Source organism: Geotrypetes seraphini, chromosome 2, assembly GCF_902459505.1.
Source record: "Geotrypetes seraphini chromosome 2, aGeoSer1.1, whole genome shotgun sequence".
NCBI classification, from domain to species: Eukaryota; Metazoa; Chordata; class Amphibia; order Gymnophiona; family Dermophiidae; genus Geotrypetes; species Geotrypetes seraphini.
In genome coordinates, this window is record NC_047085.1 from 152255109 (window position 1) to 152279647 (window position 24539).

The 24539-nt window shown below is 40.5% G+C and overlaps 1 protein-coding gene across 17 annotated transcripts in view; it reads left to right on the plus strand.

The window, feature by feature from the left end:
* PTPRM (protein tyrosine phosphatase receptor type M) overlaps positions 1-24539 on the plus strand; it is a 1237515-nt gene that overhangs the window by 712374 nt on the left and 500602 nt on the right. For all 17 annotated transcript variants that reach the window (XM_033934018.1, XM_033934031.1, XM_033934023.1 and 14 more), the window contains one exon: positions 15661-15943. In XM_033934018.1, coding sequence (XP_033789909.1) covers positions 15661-15943 — 283 coding nt within the window. The remainder of the gene's footprint in view (positions 1-15660; positions 15944-24539) is intronic.

Consider the following 24539-nt stretch of genomic DNA (forward strand, 5'->3'; position numbering starts at 1 on the left):
TCAGATTCTCAACTCCATTTAATTTTCAGCATTGAGATTGCCCAGGAAACCTTGAACCACTGTGACAAAGCTATTTCAATCCACTTTATCCTTCCTAATTAGATTCTTCCAGGATCTTATTTATCTGTGGTCTGATGAAGATACCAGCTTTGACCGTTGCCTCATACAGATTAGGGAAGATGTCTTGAAGGCTACCGAATCCTTATCTAGAGCTATGACAAATTGTTTTATTTGGCCCAATTTTATGTGCCATAGTGGCATCAGCACCTTCTGGTGGTTCCCATTTGATGTTGTTTCTCCCCGCAGAGAACTCATTCTGCTGTGGTCAGTCCTGCCTTTGATAGTGCGCCTTTGTGTCCCTGCTGTCCGAAAGGTGGTAGAGATGAAAAACGTATCTGAATTAAAAAAATGTATGGGATACATACATAAGAACATAAGAACTGCCATCTCTGGATCCATCAAGTCCGGTGATCTGCAAACGTGGAGGCCCAGCCAGGTGTACACCTGGCATAATTTTAGTCACCTATATCCCTCTATGCCTTTCGTAAGGACATGTGCATCTAGTTTGCTTTTAAATCCTAGAACGGTGGATTCCACAATAACCTTCTCTGGGAGAGCATTCCAGGTGTCCACCACTTGTTGCATGATATAAAACTTCCTGATATTTGTCCTGGACTTGTCCCCCCTTAGCTTCAGTCCATGTCCTCTTGTTCATGTCACATTGGACATTGTAAATAATTTTTTTTCCTGCTCTATTTTGTCGATTCCTTTCAATATTTTGAAAGTCTCTATCATATCCCCTCGCAGTCTCCTTTTCTCAAGGGTGAACAATCTCAGTCTCTTAAGTCGTTCCTCATATTCCAAGTTCTCCATACCTTTTATTAGCTTCGTTGCTCGTCTCTGCACCCTCTTCAGCAGTTTTATATCCTTCTTTAGGTTGGGAGACCAATGTTGGACACAGTATTCCAAGTGTGGTCTGACCATTGCCCTATAAAGCGGCATTATAACTTTCTCCGATCTACTCGTGATTCCTTTCTTTACCATGCCTAACATTCTATTTGCTTTCTTTGCCGCTGCCGCACATTGTGCCGACGGTTTCAGGGTCCTATCTATCAGTACACCCAGGTCCTTTTCTTGTTCGCTCTTACCCAGAGTTGCACCTGACATTTTATACTCGTGTTCTTTGTTCTTTCTGCCTAAATGCATTACTTTGCACTTTTTCACATTAAACTTCATCTGCCATTTCTCCACCCATTTCTCTAACTGACACAACTCTGGAGTTCCTCGCTATCCCTCTGCGATTTGATTGCACGACAAAACTTTGTATCGTCTGCAAACTTGATGATCTCACTGGATGTTCCTCCTTCATTGATGAAAATATTAAATAAGATGGGCCCAAGTACCGAGCCCTGGGGCACACCGCTAGTCACTTTCTCCCAGTCTGAGAACTTCCCATTTATGCCCACTCTCTGCTTTCTGTTCTCCAGCCATTTGTCTATCCATCTTAGTATATCTCCCTCTATTCCATGGCTTTGTAGTTTCCTGAGAAGTCTTTCATGTGGGACTTTGTTGAATGCTTTCTAGAAGTCCAAGTATATTATGTCCACCGGTTCTCCACTATCAATTTGTTTGTTCACGATCTCAAAATATTGAAGTAAATTTGTCAAAAATGATTTCCCTTTCCTGAAGCCATGTTGACTGGCTCTCATTAGGTCGTGTGTATCCAAGTGCTGGACTATGCTATCTTTAATCAGTGCTTCAACCATCTTTCCAGGGACAAACGTAAGACTCACAGGTCAGTAGTTGCCAGGTTCTCCTCTTGATCCTTTTTTGAAAATTGGCGTGACGTTCGCTATCTTCCAATTGTCCAGTATCTGTCCAGTTCTAATTGACAGGTTGGCAAGTTTATGCAAAAGCTCTCCAATTAACCGTCAGTTCTTTTAAGACTCTCGAGTGAATTCCATCAGGTCCAGGGGATTTGTCACTTTTAAGATTGTCGATCTGGTAGTATATCTAGTCCAAGTCCACTTCTACTGTGGTGAGGCTGTCCTCTATTACTTCTTTGAACACTTTCACTGCTTCTGGTATTATTGTGGCGTCCTCCTTTGTAAAGACAGACGCAAAGAAGGAATTTAGTCTGTCTGCAATTTGTTTGTCTTCCTTGATGTACCCTTTTCTTCCCTGGTCATCCAGCGGTCCCACCGCCTCCTTTGCAGGTTTTTTTCCTTTTACGTATCTAAAGAAGGGCTTGAAATTTTTGGCCTTTTGCGCTATTTTCTCCTCATAGTCCTTTTTTGGCATCCCTCATCACCTGGTGACATTTGTTCTGATCATCTTTGTGTTTGTTCCAAGCTTTGGTTGTTTTCGTGCAGTTCCATTTTTTAAAGGAGTCCTTCTTTTCTTTTATGGCTTCCTTTACCTCTCTAGTAAGCCATGCCGGTTCTCCTTTGCCTCTAGTTTTCCTTTCTTTGGAAATCCACGGAATGTAGAGATTTTGTGCTTCCGTGATAGTATTTTTCAGTAGGGACCATGCCTGATCTACTGTTTTAACGTTGTCCATCTTTTTCTCGAGCCGTTGTTTCATCATGGCTCTCATGCTATCGTATCTTCCCTTTTTAAAGTTTAAGGTCGTGGTTAAGGTTTTGGTACGTTTCCCTTTCCCGATGTCAAGTTTAAAGTTGATCATGTTGTGATCATTCGTCCCCAGCGGGACCGTGACTTCTACTTCTTTTGTCAGTCCTGTAATGCCATTTAGGACCAAGACCAAGTCCAAGGTGGCGTTTCCTCTCATCAGTCTCCCACCATTTGTTCCAGGAAGCAGTCCCCCTAGCCATGAACTTGGCCTCCTTGCCGCAGTTCGAGGTTCCCAGGTTCGAGTCTATCCCCGGGAAATTGAAGTCTCCCATGATTATTACATTACCTGTCTTACATTCTTATTTAATTTCCTCTATCATTTCTGAGTCTGTCTCCTCCATCTGTCATAGGATTTCTGTGGAAGAGGAAAGGATATTAGATGGCATGGATGTGCAGACTAGATAGGCCACATGGTCTTCAGATGCTTTCATTTTGTTTAACATTTTTATGAATCTGGTAATTAACATATTTATTTGATCCTGATCTGTCTTTGCCATTTTCAAGACACAGATCGTAGAACAGTATTTTCTACCAAACTAGGAAAACAGAATGCGATTAAAAATGTAATTTTTAACAAAAAGATATATGAATATAGTACTAAAGCACACATTAGCGATTCTTCAAACATATTGGCCTTTCATATTTTATATTAACTTTCAGAAAATGTGAAAAGAACCAGGTTGTTTCAAACCCAAAATGTCCTTTCCTCCTTATTCCAGAAGACAAATTAGATTTGCAAGCACCCAGATCTCAAATCTATTTGCTCTTTAATAATTTAAGCCCTGAAAGGTCAAACAGCTCTTTTCTGTTCCCTTTTATCAAAGTCCAAACACTAATGAAAAATAGCTAAATCCTCTCTACTGACCAATTTCCTCATAGAGCTGTCTCCCTGATGTAAATTAACACATTATTAGCACGTGGGTCAGTGTTAGCTTGACAGAGTTTTATAAGCAATATATCTTTTATTTGCACAAATGGGATCATTTCACAAATGAATTTCAAAAGCTTACTTGCAATACAAATTATCATCTACAAAAGCTGCAGAGGGATTCTGAAGTGGAAGTTTAACTATCTAATGTGGTTTTCTCTTAGATCTTTTTCTATTTTAAAAGCGCAAAATTATTCTTTAAATATATCAATTTCTGCACAGGTTCAGATAAGACCAAACATCTGTTATCAAGGAATACCTTAATTAAAAAGCAAAAATCACAAAGAGGTTATTCATCAACCTAATACAATAAACAGCATAAGGAAATTGTGTTACATTGGATAGATGAGTTTTCTTTATTGCAGGATCTGTAGCATGATAAAGAAGGGAATTATGAGTAGATCAGAGAAAGTTATAATACCGCGTCCAGCATTGATCTCCATACCTAAAGAAGGATATAAAACTGCTAGAGAGGGTGCAGAGACGAGCAATGAAGCTAGTGAAAGGTATGGAGAACCTGGGCTACGAGGAACGACTTAGGAGACTGGGGTTGTTCTCCCTTGAGAAGTGGAGACTGTAAGGGGATCTGATTGAGACTTTCAAAATACTAAAAGGATTCGACAAAATGGAGCAGAGAAAGCAGTTATTTACAATGTCCAATGTGACACGGACAAGAGGACATAGACTGAAGCTGAGGGAGGACAGGTCCAGGACGAATATCAGGAAGTTCTGTTTCACACAGCGAGTGGTGGACATCTGGAATGCTCTCCCAGAGGAAGTAATTGCAGAATCCACCGTTCTAGGATTTAAAGGTAAATTAAATGCACATCTCCCTTGAGAAGCAAACAGTGATATGGGGACTAAAACTATGCCAAGGTAGACCTGGCGGGGCCTCCGCGTGTGTGGATCACCGGACTTGATGGACCCAGGGTCTGATCCAGAGATGGCAATTCTTATGTTCTTATGTCCTTCCATTTCTCATCACAGCATCGCTGTTCTCAATTTCCTGTACCTACCCTGTTCAGCTACATATGCCAGCATTAATTACTGTATTTTTTGCTCCATAAGATGCACCGGACCATAAGAAGCACCCTAGATTTAGAGTAGAAAAACCAGAAAAAAAACCATTCTGAACCAAATTGTATGCTAATATATACCAAGCTCTGCACCCAGCCCCCCTCACTCTCTGCCAGGCTCTGCACCCAAACCCACACTCCTTGCCAGGCTCTGGACCCTGTCTTCCCTTCCCTGCTAGGTTGTTCCTTTAATTTTTCATACACACGCAATACACGCAACAGATATAAATTATCAAAACTGACACATTTTGATCACTAAATTGAAAATAAAATCATTTTTCCTACCTTTGTTGTCTGGTGATTTCATGAGTCTCCTTCCTTCCTTTGTTCACTCAAGCCCAACAATTGTCCCTTTCTATTCCCTCCCTCCCATGGCCCAAGTTTGTGCCCCCTCCCACTCACTGCCTTCTAGCCTTTGTTCTTAGACCTACCTCCCTACCATGTTTCAAGTTCGTGCCCCCTCCCACTCACTGCTTTCCAGCCTTTGTTCTTTGACCTACCTCCCTCCCATGTCCAGAGTTTGTGCCCCCTCACTGCCTTCCAGCCTTTGTCCTTCGTTCTCTTCCCTCCCATGTTCCAAGTTCGTGCCTCCTCCCCCTAACTGCCTTCCAGCCTTTGTCCTTCATCCTCCCTGCCATTCCAGAGCCTGCCTTCCTCCCTCCCTGCCGCGCTGAAGCATGCCTTCCCTCCACCAATTCCTTCTCCTCTGGCCCTGGTCCGCTGCGGCTGCACCGCAAATCCATGAAGGAAAGGGCCAGTGTACAGCGATTGCATGTCGCTGGCCTACAAGCCTTCTCCCGATGTCAGAACTGATGGGGGAAGGCTTGTGGGCTGGCAACGTACAATCACTGCACGCTGGCCCTTCCCTTCCTGGAGTTGCAGCGCAGTGACAGGGAGCAGGAGCAGCGGAGGCAGGCAGGCGGGGGCGGCAGGAGTCAGCCCACATACCTCCGAGTGGGACTTTTTAAAAAGGTACAACGGGTGGGGGTGTTTAAAAAAGTTACCTTCGCTTCATAAGACGCACTGAAATTTCCACCCAATTTTGGGTGGAAAAAAATTGTGTCTTATGAAGCGAAAAATACAGTAATACCATAAAACCATAATTTTAAGATCAGCTAGCAACTTAAGTAATTCTCTTTGCTCTTAGGGGAAAAAAGAAAGGAGCCCTCAGTGGAGCTAAATGCTTCATGTCCTATTTTATACCTATGGATCCACTGGCAATTAGTGCACGCTAAATAGAGAATGATATGGGGATGGGGGGACCTGTGACAAATCCGCAGTATTGGTATAGCCTGTAGAAGAATTACTGCAGATGCAGAAACAAAACTTTTTGCTGCCCTGTGGGAATAGTAAAAACAACCTTTTCCTGTGGTAATACAAAAAGGTTCCAAGTTTATTAAAATTTTGATATAATGCTAATCATAATTTCTAAGCATTTTACAATAAAATAGGGGAAAACATTTAAACATTCTAAATATATACTGGACGAGTGGGACAGACAAAGTAACAAAAGGGAAGTAGGGAGAATTACAATTTAAAAGAAAGGAGGACATGAAAGGTAAATAACAGAAGGGAGGTAAAGGAGATTAGAATAGGAATAAGGCATCAGCAGAACCTTTTCATCATTCATATGCATCTTTAAAAAGGAAGGATTTAAGATTTCCTTTGAATTTATCTAAGTTTTGTTCGACCCTGATATAGGGTGTTAATGATTTCCAGACAGTGGGTGCCATTGTAGCGAATGAAAAGGCCCACCGCTTACTGATGATTTTTAAAGATGATATGTGAATGAGATGCTGAGAAGAGGATTTTAGGGCTCTAGGGGAATTGTATGGGATTAGGAGCTTATGAATGAAAGCCGGTTCTTTGGTATTTGGGGTTTTGAATGAAAGAACAGCTATTTTACATAAAATTTGGTGTGGTATTGTCAGCCAATGTGCACTTTTTAATAAAGGGGTGACATGATCAAATTTCTTCATATTTGTAATGATTTTGATTGTAGTATTTTGTATCAGTTGGAGGTGTCAAATGTCTTTTTGGCAGATTCCTTTATATAATGAATTGCAGTAGTTGAGTTTGGATATGATAAGGGCGTGGATTAGTATGTTGAGAGAGTGAGGGTCCAAAATATTTGATAAAGATCTTATCATTCTAAGATTGAAAAAACAATTCCTTACTACTGTGCTGATCTGTGGACGGTAGAACAATTTACTATCTATTATTACTCCAAGTATTTTGGTTGTGCTAACAGAATTGATTGGTGCATTTTTAATGATGATTGGAGATGTAAGCTATATATTTTCCTTCCAAGGAAACAGAAGACAGTTGGTTTTGGAAATGTTAAGAGAAAGCATATTTTTGCATAGCCATTGGCTAATCTTGTCTAATTTCAAATTAATGAGATTAATGTCCATGGGGCAAGAAGCATCAATCAATGGGTGGATAATCTGTATATCATGCATATAGGCGAAAGTGGCAAGACCTTTTGACTAAGAGTGTCAGTAAAGGGGACAGATAAATATTAAAAGAGTAAGGGAGACAATATTGATCCTTGAGGAATGCCAAAATTATTTTGAGTGATTGATAATGTGGAGTTATTAAAAGAGACCATGGAAGTGCAGTTTGAGAAGTAAGAAGTAAACCATTTGAGTACTTGTTCGAAAAAAGCCAACAGGATGCTGGGCATCATAAAGAGGGGCATAACAACCAGGACGCGGGAAGTCATCATGCCATTGTATCGAGCGATGGTGCATCCACATCTGGAATACTGTGTTCAGTATTGGTCGCCACACCTCAAGAAGGACATGGCGGTACTTGAGAGAGTCCAAAGGAGAGCAACGAAACTGGTAAAAGGGCTGGAACACTGCCCATACGCCGAGAGGTTGGATAGGCTGGGGCTCTTCTCTCTGGAAAAGAGGAGGCTCAGGGGAGATATGATAGAGACCTTCAAGATCATGAGGGGCATAGAGAGGGTGGATAGGGACAGATTCTTCAGACTGAAGGGGACAACAGGTAAGAGGGGGCATTCGGAGAAACTGAAGGGAGATAGGTTCAAAACAAATGCAAGGAAGTTTTTTTTCACACAAAGGGTCGTGGACACTTGGAATGCGCTACCGGAGGAAGTGATCAGGCAGAGTACAGTACAGGGATTCAAACAGGGATTGGATGGATTCCTGAGGGATAAAGGGATCGTAGGATACTGAGAGAGGTGCTGGGATGTAATACAAGTATAGAAAACTAACCAGGTAATAAGTATGGAAACCCAACCAAGTCGTGAATGTGCAAGACCGGAGGATTAGGACTTCGATGGGAATACAGGACTTCAATGGGAAACCAAGGTGGCAAGGGGGCCCCTTCTGGTTATTCAGACAGGTCGTGACCTGTTTGGGCCGCCGCGAGAGCGGACTGCTGGGCAGGATGGACCTATGGTCTGACCCGGCGGAGGCACTGCTTATGTTCTTATGTTCTTATCCCTATCATAGCCAATCTTAGAAGTAGAAGTTGGTGGTCTATTGTAACGAACGCCACTGAAAGATCTAAAACAAGGATAACTGATTTGTTCTGATCCATAAAGTATTGTATGGATGTGATTAAACCTACTAGTGCATGTTCCATATAATGTTTTTTTGTGGAAGCTGGTTTGATTGGAGTGAAGAGCTTGAGTTTGATTTTAAAAATCCGAGATTTGGTTATATACAATTTTTTCCGTTAATTTTGCAAGAAATGGAAGGTTAGAGATTGGCCTATAATTGGAGCAGCTTTGAAGACTTTCTTTGTTGTTTTTAATTGAAGGATAAATAATAGAGTGTTTCCAGGCTGTGGCTATAGTTGCTGTGGTGAGGCTTTTGTTTACTAGCTTAAGAATAAATGGGCCAAAAATTGGGAAGTATTGCTTTAAGATGGATGAAGAAATCGATTCTTTGAACCCTTAAGATTTAAGGATTGCATGATGCGTTGAATATCATTTAAAGAAGGAAGAAAGAAATTTGAACATGTAGAACATAGGTGGTTTGGTGTAATGTCCTCCGGATGATAGATGGTTCGGGACTTATTTTTAATATCTTTCCTAATAGTAAGAATTTTCTCTTGAAAGAAATTTGATAAATTTTGAGCCAAGGGTAAAGGAACATTCAGGAAAGATTGTTTCTGTTTAAATTGTGTCAGTTTTTTTAAGAATGAAGAATAGAGCCAATTAAATCTTAGCTTTTGAAATAAATTTTTTTATAATATTTTTTCTTTTCCTAATTTACATATTGTTTATAGTAACTTGAGTGCTCCTTACATTTATTGAGGTTTGATATTGTAGGATTGGCACGCCATTTTCATTCCAAAGAGCGCAATTGGGGTTTGAGGAACATAAGGACATAAGAATTGCTGCTGTTGGGTCAGACCAGTGGTCCATCGTGCCCAGCAGTCCGCTCACGCAGCGGCCCTTGGTCAAAGGCCAGTGCCCTAACTGAGACTACCCTACCTGTGTACGTTCTGGTTCAGCAGGAACTTGTCTAACTTTGTTTTGAATCCCTGGAGGGTGTTTTCCCCTATGACAGACTCCAGAAGAGTGTTCCAGTTTTCTACCACCCTCTGAGTGAAGAAGAACTTCCTTACATTTGTACGGAATCTATCCCCTTTCAATTTTAGAGAGTGCCCTCTCGTTCTCCCTACCTTGGAGAGGGTGAACAACCTGCCCTTATCTACTAAGTCTATTCCCTTCAATAACTTGAATGTTTCGATCATGTCCCCTCTAAATCTCCTCTGTTCGAGGGAGAAAAGACCCAGTTTCTCTAATCTTTCACTGTACGGCAACTCTTCCAACCCCTTAATCATCTTAGTTGCTCTTCTCTGGACCCTTTCGAGTAGTACCGTGTCCTTCTTCATGTACAGCGACCATTGCAGGAGAAGCAGGGATGAATTAAACCAAGTTTTTTTTTTGCTTTTTGGAGGAGATGGTATGGGTGGAAACGGGCTATTTTATCAAAGAGAGAACAGCAAACATTGTCCCAGATCTTTAATTGGTTGTCTGGTTCTTCTGAGTCCAGAATATCGCTATCAAGTTGGAATGAAAGTGGCGTGAGCTTTTCCTTAAAATGGCAGTAGTCCCTTGCGAAAACAATTAAAGGAGGTATTGAATTTGTGGGTATCGAGTGGTAGCAAGAGGTAGAGATGAAATAATGATCAGACCAGGGCACTTAAAGTAGTAATGGATTTGAAAAGTTGGATTTATGAGACAGTGGGATAAAGATCATATCAAGCATATGACTTTTGGAATGGGTGGGATCGGAGATCAAGGGAGAAAATGCATTTACCACTGATTACTGCTGGTCTGGTTCTGCCCCAGCATACTCAATTTCCCATGCCTACAGCTCCTCCATAATGGATTGCCTCCCAGTATGGCCTGGCCTAGGCCTTGTTCTCCAGTCACTGCAATAGCAATACACTATACACTGAAAGTGATGCTTCAGTCTGCATATCCCATGCACACTGTTACTGAACTTTGATCTGGGCACAATTGTCTTAACTAGAGCTTGTGAAATACCACCTGTAACTGTCTCTATCTGAAAAAGAGCCATACATTTTACTACATTGCTAGCTCTCTCTATACATAACTATGATAGTAAGTTTATAATCCCTAATATCCACTGGATATAATCCATGCTACTTCTGTCAATTAATTTTGATTTATTCATGACTGCTCATCTTAATTATAGAATGTTTTCTGCTTTTGACGTTTATCAATTATTTGGATCAATATATCAGACTTATTAATTACTTTTAATTATTTCATTCAACTGCTCATTTGTAACCTATAATAAGTTCATTGGACTTGCATTCTAACTCAGTGGTTCTCAACCCTGTCCTGGAGGATCACTAGGCCAATTGGGTTTTCAGACTAGCCCTAATGAATATGCATGAGAGAGATCTGCATTTAATGGAGGTACAGGCATGCAAATCTGTTCCATGCATATTCATTAGGGCTGTCCTGAAACAGGCTGTCCTGGACAGGACAGGATTGGGAACCACTGATCTAACTGCTATTTTTTATTAATTTGTATTTATTAATTATTCTTTATTAACTTATTGATGTTATTTATTAATTGTTTTTGACTAATTCATTGGAAGTGTTTTTTTTTTTTTACCTGAAACATTTTTTAAATATTATAAATGGAAAAAAAAAATTATAAGACTTCATAAATTTATGGAAGTAGTTGTCTGGGTTGCTTTGGGTTTCTTTGCAATTTGAGATCAGAGGAAGTTGGTTATACTACTCCTTTACTGCATCTGTTGTTTTCAGCCACCGATTCCTTTGCCAGAAGGACCAGTTTGTATGACAGATGGAATACAGTATTTGATTTCAGTTTTAGAGATAAATTTTCAAAGATACGTTTTTGTGCATCCAAACTGATGTGAGTGATTAAAAGCCATTTTATTTCTCAGGCCATTGGCTTGCCTGACAGATAAAGAAAAATGTCCAGGGCCTTCAAGGACTGCAACCCTCAAGGAACAAGTTCCAACTTATTTCCCCCCCCCTCCCCCCGAGTCAGTATAATAAATAAGCTTAGGTTTCAAAGATGATGCATGCAGTCATAAATCTGAACTGAATCCAGATTTTGATGAAATAGTCACAGCATAGTAATGAACTAAAGTGAAAAGCTTCATTTTCAGTGAAAACATCAAGGGATCATAACCATATACATTGTGATAATTAGGAACTCATCAAATCAGAAGGTTGTTTTCTAAGAGTCTAAATTAGTTCCCATTTATTCTTACATCCTCGTAGCCAAAACCTCAGTTAAGTTATTTATAACCTGGGTAAGTGACTATACGCACAGCAGTATTCTGGATAATCTGCAACTTTTTAAAATTTTTCATGGATATTGAAAGATAGAGCACATTAAAATAATCTAATATACTGAGAACAAGAGACTAAACGAGCAATCTAAATGAGAAAAAGTTAAAATACGACTTAATTGTTCTTACTTTCCAGTGAGCAGTAGAGCATCAGTATACCCACTGTAAAACTAAACAAATCAGACTAGTACAGATGGATTCTGCACAGTCAATACTAAAAGAAAACCATGTCTTTCATACACACAGAACACAGAAACACCCTCGTCCAGTATGGAATATGTGATCACAAACTAAAAATAAAAATATGCTGACAAAAGTTAAACTGAACCTAAAAGAAGGCAGACTTTGCATACAATGCAACACCACAGAAACATCAATGCGCAAAATATAGATAGCAGATGTAAATTTGAAAACAAACTGAAAAATAGGAATGATCACTTTACAATTTAACAAATAAGAATAAAACAAAAATTGAGAAATAAGATAATACAGAGGCCAAAACCTCTTTCCTCAGATCAGTAAAGTATATTGCTGTTATAGTATCCTGTCCTGTCCTGTCCTGTCCTGACCTGAGGAAGGGGGTTTGGTCTCTGAATTAGTCAACAATGTATTAAAATTATTCCAATGAAAGGATCACCTTATTTCCATTTTCTATTTATAAACGTTTATCAACACAGCTGCACTACTACTTTATCCTAAAGCAAAAAAATAAATGAAAGACAGAGAAAAAGTTTTTCTATCTTTGTCATCCCTGGTTTCTGCGTTCTTCATCTTCTCATCACTTTTATTTCCATCCTCTGTCTGTCCTCTCTCTGCCCCTTCCTTATGGCATCTTCTCTCCTTCTATGCACCTTACAAAAACTGTCTGTCTCCCCCTTCCATGTCTCCCCCATCCATCTTGGTCTGGCAACCATCTTCTTCCCTTCCTTCCCCTCCCCCAATTGCCTGGCATCTCTCTCCTCTCCTTCCCCTTTTTCTCCCACACCCCCTCAAGGACTAGCATTTCACTCTCCTCTCATTTCCCTTTCTTTTTCCTTTCACTCCCTTGTCTTCCTTCTCAACTTAGTTTTTGCATCTGTCTAGATTAAATTTTTTCTTACTATCCAGATCTTAATTTTCCTCTTTTCACTGCGTCTATGTACAACAAAAATAATAAAAAGTTTGGGATGTTTTCCCTATGAGGAAAGGATAGTGACTAGGGCATCTGCTCCCCTCTTTCTCTCTCCACTCACCACTTCCATCTGGCATCTGCTTCCCTCTCTCTCTCCCATCTCCACGTTATCCAGCATCTGATCCCCCCTCCCCACTAACATTCAATGTCTCCCTTCTCTCTCCATCCACCTCACTTCCATCAGCATCTCTCTCCCTCCAACCTAATTCTATCCAGTATTCTTCTGTGTCTCTCTCCCTTTCCCTGCACCCCAATTCCAGCAGCATCTTCCCCTTCTCTCTCTCTCTCCCTCCACCACCCTTTCATACCAGTTTCCTATTCCTTTTTCTCTCCTTCCACCCCAAAGCCATCCAGTATCCTGCCTCCTAACCTCCCCACCACTGCTGTATGTATCTTGAACCAGCAGCATCTGTAAACTTAAATGCAGCTATCACAGGACCTTCCTGCACCTCCCCACAGCTACTGGCTGTGCTCCGGAATAAGGAAGTGACAAGAACTTAAGAATTGCCACTGCTGGGTCATACCAGTGGTCCATCATGCCCAGCAGTCCGCTCATGCGGCGGCCCTTAGGTCAAAGACCAGTGCCCTATTTGAGTCTAGCCGTACCTGCATATGTTCTGGTCCAGCAGGAACATATCTAACCTTTTCTTGAATCCCTGAAGGGTGATGTTGGAGGGGTTGGACTGGCAGCCGTCGGAGGTGCAAGAAAGTCCTGCAATGTCAGAATTTAAAGTTTACTGCCGCTGCTGCTGGTTCAGTAAGAACATTTGGTTTGGCATCAGCATTCCTGAACCCCAAACAGCATTTATATATGCTCATGTCTTGTTCACATGACAAAACTAAGCTCAGTAAGTGCTAGCTCAGTCTCATGAATGACCCTATACTGTGATAGAAAGTTGGCTTCCTTTACCTAGTTCTGTACCTCAAAGAGAATTTTAACTAGAAAATGGCACACAGGGAGATGTAAGAGGAATGTTGTGTCAGATTGTAGTATTTGGGAAAAAAATAGCAACCAGGGAGTAGTTGCCTAAGACAGGAATTTCTAGGATTTAAGTAATATCTAATTAAGTCTTCAGTGCTTGTAATGAGAGCATGGTTGCTACGGAATCTAACCATCGTCAGTTATCTACAATGAGAAATATTTGTAATGAATAAGTCTTTTAACTCAGTAATATAGGATGTGGTGATAAAGATAAGATTATAGACAGTAATATTGCTTCCTTATTTTTATTTGATATTCTTCTTTTTAACCTTTTTCATACCACACAGTGAATTACAATCAACAAAATGCATTATATATTGAGAGAAAAAAATGTTAATGTCCCTCTTCCTCTAGAATAGTCCCATATGAGATATCATCTTCACAGCTCCTAACAGGAGTATATATAAATAAGTGTATCCATTTAAAGAACTGTCCTTTCTTCTAGAGCAGGGGTGTCAAAGTCCCTCCTCGAGGGCCGCAATCCAGTCAGGTTTTCAGTATTTCCCCAATGAATATGCATGAGATCTATTTGCATGCACTGCTATCATTGTATGCTAATAGATCTCATGCATATTCATTGGGGAAATCCTGAAAACCCGACTGGATTGCGGCCCTCGAGGAGGGACTTTGACACCCCTGTTCTAGAGTCTTAGATAATTTGTCCGGATGCATGGCTTCAGCAGTAACGAAGTCTATTGAACTGGAGGATGACTATAGAAGACATTTTGCTTTGTCACCACAGTTTCTGAATCAGAGTGCTTTTTCTGCTGATTTTTGCATTCTAAGGGCAGGGGGAGGACAAATTTATCAGCATGGGCTACTGTTGATATGCACTATTTTACCATTAACTCATTCTGTTTTAGCACAGGCCCCATTTTATGCAATAAGACCTAGGGCTCCTTTTACGAAGCCACGTTAGCAGTTTTAACACACGCAGCTTTTTAGCGTGCGTTAAACACGCGCTATGCAGCTAGAACTAATGCCAGCTCAATGCTGGCATTAGCATCTAGCGTGGCCGGCAGTATAGCGCATGCTATTACGCGCGTTAAACCGCTAACGCGGCTTCGTAAAAGGAGCCCCTAGTTACCAATACCCGTGGTTAATAGTAAAAAATGTTTTAATGTTAACCCAAATTGATAACCCACTATATATGTAAACCTACTATGCACATGTAAACTTTAATACAGATCTACACATTGAGAGGAAGAGATAATGGTTACTGCGGATGGGCAGACTGGATGGGCCATTTGGCCTTTATCTGCCAACATGTTTCTATGTTTCAATGAGTTAATGTATTGATGCTAATTAAAATAATTGAGATATGTTAATGTGCATACTAATTTTTTCCAATACAGGCTTTAATTCAACTTGGGATCATATAACAATTATAGGTATCTATGCAATTGAGTGCACTCCCAAGTGCTAAGCTCTTTTTCCTAAGAACCTCAGCGACACCACTTATAAAGGCTCAAGCATTTCATTGCCTTAAGCTTTATGTCTCCACTCGTCATCGGTTCTTATTTAATAGTAACACTTCCAAACTTTTCTCCAAATTTTCTTAACTAATATTTTGTTAAATTACTTAACCTAGTGGTCTCATGGTTGGGGAACATCTAGCCTGAAGTTTTTTTCAAGGCTCTTCCCCTAAAACTGTACCACCATCTCGCTGTACCACTTTCCCAAACTAAGTCTTGAAAAAGTATTGAAATTTAAGTTGGGGCTGATGTGCAATACTGCCACGAGAGGAAGCACAACCTGGCAGCACTGGGGGACATGTAGTCGGGTGGGGGACAGGAGATGCATATGTGATGGGAGAAAAGGTCAGCTGTGCGAGGGTGGGAGAATTGTCTTTCCACTGAATTAAATTGGAGTCTGTGGAGATTTTGGACGTGAATGGGATGAGAGTAAGGCAAATGGGATTGCAAGTGCCAATGTTATGTTTTGCTAGTATACGGTAATTGATAGTAGAAACTAAAAGCTTATATAATAAATGTGTTCTTTTTTGTTTTTCCTTTTTTTAAAGTGTCTACCAAATAGTCATTGAGGAAACCCGCCCTCGCAGGGTAAAGGAGACACCTGAAATCCCGAAGTGCTATCCAGTAGCTGTTCATTTCCAAAATGTTTCAGTTCTGAACTCACAGTACTACTTTGCTGCAGAGTTTCCAGCCAGTGGCCCATATGGTTTACAGTCTGCTCAGCCTTTTACCATTGGAGACAACAGAACATATCATGGTTACTGGAATGCTCCACTCCTCCCCCATAAGAGCTATAGCATTTATTTTCAGGCTGCCAGCAAAGCCAAGGGGGTAAGTCTCATGTCAGATGATCTTGTAATTTAGAGATGTATACGACTGAAGCTGAACCCTATGTATTGTACTTTTATTGATTAGTTGCTAAGATACTGAAATTATTCCGTTTTATTTGATCTATTTGGTAGAAGAAACATATAGGAATATTTTTGAAAGAATGTCCAAGTCAGAATTGGGACAAAATAAAAAAATCCATCTCACAGCAATTGTCAAACAGGAAAGACATCCAGATTTACTATTCTAAAATACAAGAGAAGGACATCCTTATGCTTGAGACATCTATCCTGAACAACCATATTACAAATTTAAACTTTTAAATTATAAATGGAGGACAAGAAGGTGCAAAGATGTTTGTCTGGCAACATTCTTATGAAAAGGGCAACACAGATGTGTGGTGCAGTGGTTGGAGCTACAGCCTCAGCACCCTGGGGTTGTGGGTTCAAACCCCACACTGCTTCTAGTGACCCTGGGCAAGTTATTCAGTCCTTCATAGCCCCAGGTATGTTAGATAGATTGTGAGCCCACCGGGACAGATAGTAAAAATGCTTGAGTACCTGATTGTAAAAACCGCTTAGATAATCTTGATAGGCAGTATATAAAAACCTAATAAACTTGAAACTAGTGGTTAGTGCAGTGGAGTGAAAACCAAAGGGGACAAATTCAAATCCCACTTTAGTGGGGGGGTTTTGTTTGTTTGCCTTCAGGCTTGCAGATGTCATATCTTGAAATACTGTAAATATTTTCCTGTTCCTGGAGGAAGCCCAAGGAAAAAAAATTAAGAGTTACACCACAATTTGAACATGTACCACTTGACTTACAGGCCACTGTATTTACCATGAGGCTGTGCCTCTCATCTGCCTACTGTTTCACTCAGAATGGCTGTTTTTCTGGTTTCACTTCCAGGAGAGGAGGACAGCAACCTCTGAGGGGTCATGCCTTAATCCCTCCAGTGGTCATCTGCTCAATCAGAGCACCTTTTTGTGATTTGGACGTGACTGAAATAAGTCTGGATAAAAACATCCTCTTTAGATACGGGCATGTATTCCCATACAGAAATTGCTGTTGGATATCCTACTTTTGGGCCCTCCCTATTCCCGCCCAAAACATGCCCACAACACGCCCCCTTGCCATTTAGATGAACTGCAGTGTAGAACATCCAAATTCAGATTTTCCCAAATCAGGATTTGGATATTTTTAGCAGAGGGGTGTTTATTTCTTAGACATTTTGAGGCATCCATCATCTTTGAAAATGAGCATCTAATGTCTTAGGAAAGGGCTTGCCAGCCAGCTACTGTCCTGCAAAATCCATGAAGAGGTTTACTAGATAATTCTATGTAGTGTGCCAAAAGTTAGCGCCAAACCTTTGATACTCAAACAAAAGTTAGCAGCAAAATTAAGTGCCAAAGTTAGAGGAAAACAAAAGTTAAAAGTCTAACTGCAATTTAGATACTGTTCTATAACTGGGCTCTTAGGTGTGTTAGCATATAATTGCAAAAGGGGTGTTTACTTGGGTGAATCATTGACATTTCTGACTATTTCTGCTTTATTGAATACTATCAGGTGCCTAATTACTGTATTTAGGTATTTGCAGTTACACCTGCCATAAAGATGGCTTTGATAATGACATTTAAATTTTGGTACCTAATTACTGACTCGGGCTCATATCGTATGACATACTAGACACGCAAATTTCCTGTTATAGAATAATAGCTTAGTGCCTAACTTTTAATGCAGTTTGTGAATATCCTGAAAACTAAGGGGACAATTCAATAGAGACTATCCATGACATGTCCTTAGAATTCCATTGTTTAATGGTTTCTCCTTCTATTCATAGTCCCTCTCTATACCTTTTTCCACACTTCCAAAATCCATATATTTTCTTTTATATTTCTATATTTTATTTCTAATTCAAAAATTTTTAATTTAATTTAATTTATCCACTATATTATTGTTGAGATGTACATTTTGCTTTAAAAAGAGTGTGGCCTTAGAGAGATCAATGTATTCTTGTTGGGATGTTTCAAATCTTGTTTTTATCTCTGTCTTTATTTTTACATCTTTACTATTCATTAATTGTTTTTCCCAGGTACTTTAGCTAGATTGTGAGCCTTCGGGACAGTAAGGGAATTTCTAAGTACCTATCTTTACTTATCTTATTTTTATTGTATACTTAATGTATATTTTCTGTAAACCACTTCGAGCCTAATGGTATAGCGGTATATAAGAAATAAAATTAAATTAAATATGCAAAAGTATATTATATGACGAATGCAAGTTGATCCTCAACGTCAGACTTATTTGTGGCTCACGAGGACTGGAGTTGGCTACTTTTGTGTTGCACTGCCATTTTTGGGTGACTTAATAGAGGCTTATGCAGTTTTCTTTAGGAATTTAGGGGCCCAGTTACTAGGCTGTGGTAAACAGCAGGCTTAACATGTCCTAACACAGGACCTTCCCTGCACACTAAGCCTATTTTTAATGTGGCAGTACAAAAGTGCTTTTTCCATTTTTATTTTTGCTAGGTCTGTACTAAATTTTCCGTTAGCTTGTGGAACTAATAAAAATATTGCATCGGAGCACTTACCACCTCTTCTATAGGGGGCAGTAAGACCCTGATTCTGTAAACGCCACCTAAAAAATAGGTGCCAAGGAATGTGGCACATAGCAGCTGTCAATCTTCAGTTAGGTGCTGTTTATAGAATAGAACCTAGCGGCGCCTAAATTGAACTTAGGTGCCTGTCGGAGTCAACATTTTAGGCACCCCTATGTATGCCAGGTTTTCTTGGCCTAAATATCAGCACCTGTCCGATTTAGGCACTAGCACAGAAAACACGCCCAAATTCTGCTCATGATCTGCCCTTAAGCGTGCCCACTTTCTGGTAGATTCTTCGGGTTGGCGCCTACCCGAAATCGGAAGACGCCTACCGATTTAAGTGCCTAGCTAGCAATTTTAATTTAAGCCAACTATTGAGCCAATTAAGCTTGTTATCAGTGTCAATTAAACTAATTAATTAAGTTAAGTGCGGCGATTTAGGCATCTTTTGTAGAATCTGTAAATGCCCCAGACTAACTACTACTACCAATCATTTCTATAGCACTACTAAATGTACATAGTGCTGTACACCTTATAGGCAGATACTTTCTCTGTTCCTAGTGGGCTCACAATCTTTTTTGTACATGGGGCAATGGAGGATTAAGTGACTTGCCCGGGGGTCACAAGGAGCAGCAGTAGGAATAGAACTTAGTTTCTCAGGATCACAGTCCACTGCACTATTAGGCTACTCCTCCAGTCACCCCTGCATTAACTAGTTAGTTCATGGTCATTTAAATATATGAATGCATCCATGCTGATCGTCCATCCATGGCACACGTTCCCTAAAAAAAAAAAACACAGAAAATTATTAACGTACGATTATCACATGAAAACTACCATTTATTGTACCTTAGTAAAAAGGCCCCTTCTAGTCCTAAGACAATGTTCTATATTTTGGAAGCATATCTTCATCAATACAATAAACATTCTCTTATTTATGCTTCTTGTTAATGTGCCCCCCAGAAGATGGCTGTGATATCCTTTAATAACTAATTTGCAGTAGACATCTGCTCCCAGTTATCTGGATTTGGTTATGCTCCTGTCTTATAAAATACTTTTTCTGTTACGTCCCTTCCAGAATCAATACTAAAAGTTTTACCTCAACCTGCAAACCAGGTCTTGCGAACCAGAAATCCACACTTTTTTCTCTCCATTGCTCCTCCCACTTGGCTAAGAAATACAGAACCCCCTGCAGTTTTTCATTTCTGCAATCGACCCGTGCAAAAGTCTTTCTGATCTGCTCTCCTTCTTTTCTTTCTTTTTCAATGGCATAGTGCCATGAGTATCTTTTGGAAATGTTCTCTGCCTGGGAAAGGACACAGTTGGCGTGGAATCGGACTGCTGTTTCACAGGGCAAACTTTGGGTGGAATTGTGGAGCCAGCCTGCTGTGTGCTACTTTCGGAGCCCGGGGTCCTTCTCCCTGGGAGCGTGCTTACTTTCTGACCCAGTCAGCGGTTTAAGCATAGGCTGGAAGCACCTAAGTGCCCTCAGGGTATTTGGGCACTGGCTACATTTTCTGCCTCTGATCACATGAGGAGGGTCTGAGGGGGTGGAGGCTCATCTGACTGGCAACCCCAAAATCTTGAAGATTGAGCTGTTTGGATCCATGAGAGTGGTCACTCTCAGAGAGAGTGTTTCATCTCATTGTGAGTTCCTGGGACAGACTTAATGGCTTCAGCCAAGAACTCCAAAGTCAAGAGCTTCTTAGTCAAAGAACATAAGAATAGCCTTACTGGATCAGGCCAATGGTCCATCTAGCCCAGTATCCCATCTTCACGGAGGCCAATCCAGGTCACAAGTACCTGGCAAAAACCCATATAGTAGCAGCATTCCATGTCACTGATCCAGGGCAAGCAGTGGCTTCTTCCATGTCTGTCTGTACAACAGTTTATGGACTTTTCTTCCAGGAACTTGTCCAAACCTTTTTTTAAAACCAGATACATTAAATGCTTTTATCACATCTTCTGGCAATGCATTCTAGAGCTTAACTATTCTCTGAGTGAAAAATATTTCCTCCTATTGGTTTTAAAAGTATTACTCTGTAACTTTGTGTGTCCTCTAGTCTTTGTAAATCTTGATGCAGTAAAAAATCAATCCACTTGTACTCGTTCTACACCACTCAGGATTTTTTAGACTTCAATTATATCTTCCCTCAGCCATCTCTTTTCCAAGTTGAAGAGTCTTAACCTCTTTAGTCTTTTCTCATACGAGAGGAGTTCTAGCACCTTTATCATCTAGGTCGCTCTTCTTGGTCGCTTTTCTAGTGCCGCTATATCTTTTTTGAGATAAGGAGACCAGAACTGAATGCAATACTCAAGTTGAGGTTGCACCATTGAGCGATACAGAGGCATTATAACATTCTTAATCTTGTTTACAATCCTTTTCTAATAATTCCCAGCATCTTGTTTGCTTTCTTGGCCGCCACCACCACACATTGGGCAGAAGATTTCAGTGTATTGTCTACGATGAAACCCAGATCCTTTCCTTGGGTGCTAACTGCCAAGGTGGACCCTAGCATCAGTTAACTATGATTGGATTAGTCTTCCCAATGTGCATCACTTTGAATTTGTGCAGATTAAATTTCATCTGCCATTTGGACACCCAGTCTTCCAGGAAGCTTAGGACAGGACACATTGGTCCAGCCTTGCTAACATGGGAACTTCTTTATGTCTTCCCACCTTAGCCCATGATAGGTCAAGTCATAGCAAGATCACAACTCATTCGGGCCTGGTGATCAAGGTCATGCCGGACTGGCCTTGCAATCTGTGGTATGTGGATCTGGTCCATTTCCAGAGGGACATGAAGCTCAGGCTCCCTCTGCATCGAGACCTCCTCATTCAAGCGCCTATTCCTATGGAGAACCCCCAAGTGCTTTGTTCTTATGGCTTGGCTCTTGAGTGCACAGCCTTGATGCAAAGTGTATACTCGAACGGGGTGATTTCCACTCTTGAAGTCTAAGAAGCCCTCTTCTATGGCGGCTTATGCCAAGGCTTGGAAAGCTTTTAGCTGTGGTGTGCCAGAGACCAGGTAAAGCCTTTTAGTGTTCCAATTCCAGTGGTCTTAGCCTTTTTGCAGGTCAGTCTAAGAAAGGCCTAGCAGTGGCTTCCCTTAAGGTACAGGTGGCAGGTCTGTTTTGTTTCAGAGGACACAATGGTTCCACTTCACTTATAGCTCATCCTGATGTGATCAGATTTTTCAGGGGGCACTTAGTTTGCGAACACCCATGCATCAGCCCTTTCCAACTTGGAACCTCAATGTGGTGCTAAAAGACCTTGATGCATTTCCTTTTGAGCTGCTCAAATATGCGTCTCTTCTGGACCTTACGGTCAAGACAGTATTCCTCGTTGCGATTGTCTCAGCCAGGCATATTTTGGAGTTACAAGCTCTCTCTTGTAAGAGACCCCTTTCTCCAGATCATGGAGGCTGGTGTATTCCTCTGTACTGTCCTTCCTTTCTTCCGAAAGTAGTTTCAGAGTTTTATATCAACCTGGAAGTTTGTCTGCCTGCTTTTCGGTCCACTGGATCTGATGACCAGGATAAGATTTTGCGGAAACTGGATGTCCAAAGAGTCTTACTGCAGTACTTGGAGAGGACCAATGACTTCTGTTTTTCTGGCCATCTATTCATCCTTACTATTCAGCCTAAGCCGGGGCAGGCTGGTGTCTAAGGCTTCTATTGTCTGATGGATTTGCATGACAGTTTTGTCGACTTACATCGCTTGTGGCAGGCAGCTGCTGGTATCTCTCAAAGCTCATTCGACGAGGTGGGCAGAGTCTTGAGTGATGAATTCGGCCGAGATTTGAAGAGTGGCCACATGGTCGTCTCTTTGCCAGATTTTACAGAGTGGACGTGGTGGCCCGGTCTGATGCTGCCTTTGGGGCCTCAATGTTGCAGGCAGGCTCTTCTGTCCCACCCTAGATGTGGCCATTGCTTCAGTACATTGCCTTTAGTATTGATTCCGGAAGGGACGAAACAGAATGGAAGAGTAGGTTTTTCCCTTTGGTAATCTTCTTTCTGTAAGTCCCTTACATAATCAATACGGCCCACCCTTTATCTACTCTCTTTATCAGTAACACCTGCCTATTTCTGCCTTGGAAGTTTCTCCTTTGAAGCTTCAGTATCTTCCAGTCAGCAGAGACAACCTGTGGGGAATCCTTCTGTATGAACAAATCCATATAGCTATCGAAGTCAGGTTTCCAGTTTGTGCTCGTTGCACATGGCAGGTTGGTTCCATGTTGTTACCAGTACTCTTGCCTGTGTTTATTGTTGCCTGTTTGTTAATTGTTCTTTTATATTGCAGAGCAGAACAGAATGCTGTTGTATAGTGAAGTGATTTCCCTGTGCCGCCCCCCCCCCTCCCCCCAACACACACACACACCTTTCTGTGTTTTGGTCAAGTGATTTTTAGTGACCTTTCAACTAAACTGCAGGGGGCTCTGTTTTCCTCAACTAAGTAGGAGGAGCAAAAGAGAGACAAAAGTGTGGATTTCTGCAAGACCCATCTTTAGTTTTGATTCAAATTATTAGCTTTTTTAATCAATCCAATCATTTTTAAAATTTAACCTCAGTGAACTTCTATGTATACAGTACATTTACTGAGTACCTGCAGCTGAAGTACAATACACGTGTATTTTTTTTTTTTTTTTTTAATGAGAAAGGAACAAAGAAGAGGCCAAAATGATAAATAGTTTAGGTTTATTCATAGGCTTGATAAACTGTCTTTTGAGAGTATTAAAGTGGTATTTCATGGGTAAAACCAAATGTATACTTAAAAGTGTCATTTTACATATAGCATAGAGATTCAAATTTTGGAGGTTGGGATATGATCAATTCCAAAACCAGCCTTTTCTAAAATACTTACAGGACTGCGTGTGTATTTCCTGGTATATGCAGTGGGAGCAGCTATTTTACAGATATACAAGTTGAATAAATGAATAGCATGAACTCAACAGCTTCCACTTGGAAGTGTTAGCACTTCCATGTAGAAAATAGTAATTTTGTTATCTACTTCTATATGTAACTGCCCCATTTTACAAGTGTAAATGCCACCAATTAAGTAGTAAGGCTGCAATTTTAACTATTGTTTTGGAGGTGGACATAAGAGAATGACTCTTTAACCCCTCTATGAAACCTAGGCTGAAACTAGCACATTTTTAAAAGCTTTGTATGCCTTTCAGCTGTTTTCTATATGCCATTTGTAACCACAGCGAGGCGGTATATCAATTTCCACCCCTTTCCCTTTCTCATTTTAGTTTCCACCAAACCATGCGTCCTTGATGCTTCTGAATGGCATGGATTTACCATGTGTAATAGCAGCTTTCTGAAATCAGTTTGTACATATACAATATTTTCATACAAAGCACTCAAAAAATGTTGTTTACCGGTAATCGTGGCCACTGAGGAGCACCCGACTTCAAACCCAGCATGCACCCAACATATGAGGGAGAAAAAAGCCTTAGATTAAAAAGAAGCAGTACGTACACCAATAGGAACAATTTTAACTGCTATAATTGCTATCACAGGCAAAAAAAAAAACCTCCCTCACATACAGCTTAGGTTTAAAAATGAGAACTGCTGTTCCGAAGCACGCTCAAGAACTTAATTGAATAGGGACAACCTGCTCCAACGCTGCCACATCTCTTCAGACCTCCCTCCTGAGTGGCCACAATTAAATATTTGTGTTGTGTGAAGATATTGTTGTTATCCTCAGCATATTTGTTAAGATGCGTATACTGTTAAAATAAATATAATGTCACTATTTGCACACGAATATGTTTCTAAAATAGTTGTCTAAATGCAAAAAAATTAAAACATCCTAATAAATACTGTAAAACAAAAGTATCAATATTGAATATGAGAACTACAATAACCAAACCAACAGACATAATGATAAAATAAATACTTAACACCAATCTGATAAAACAAAACCTATGCAAAGGTGTACCTTAGCATATAGCAACATAAACCACATGATTCTTCCTTGAAATGTTCATCTCCTG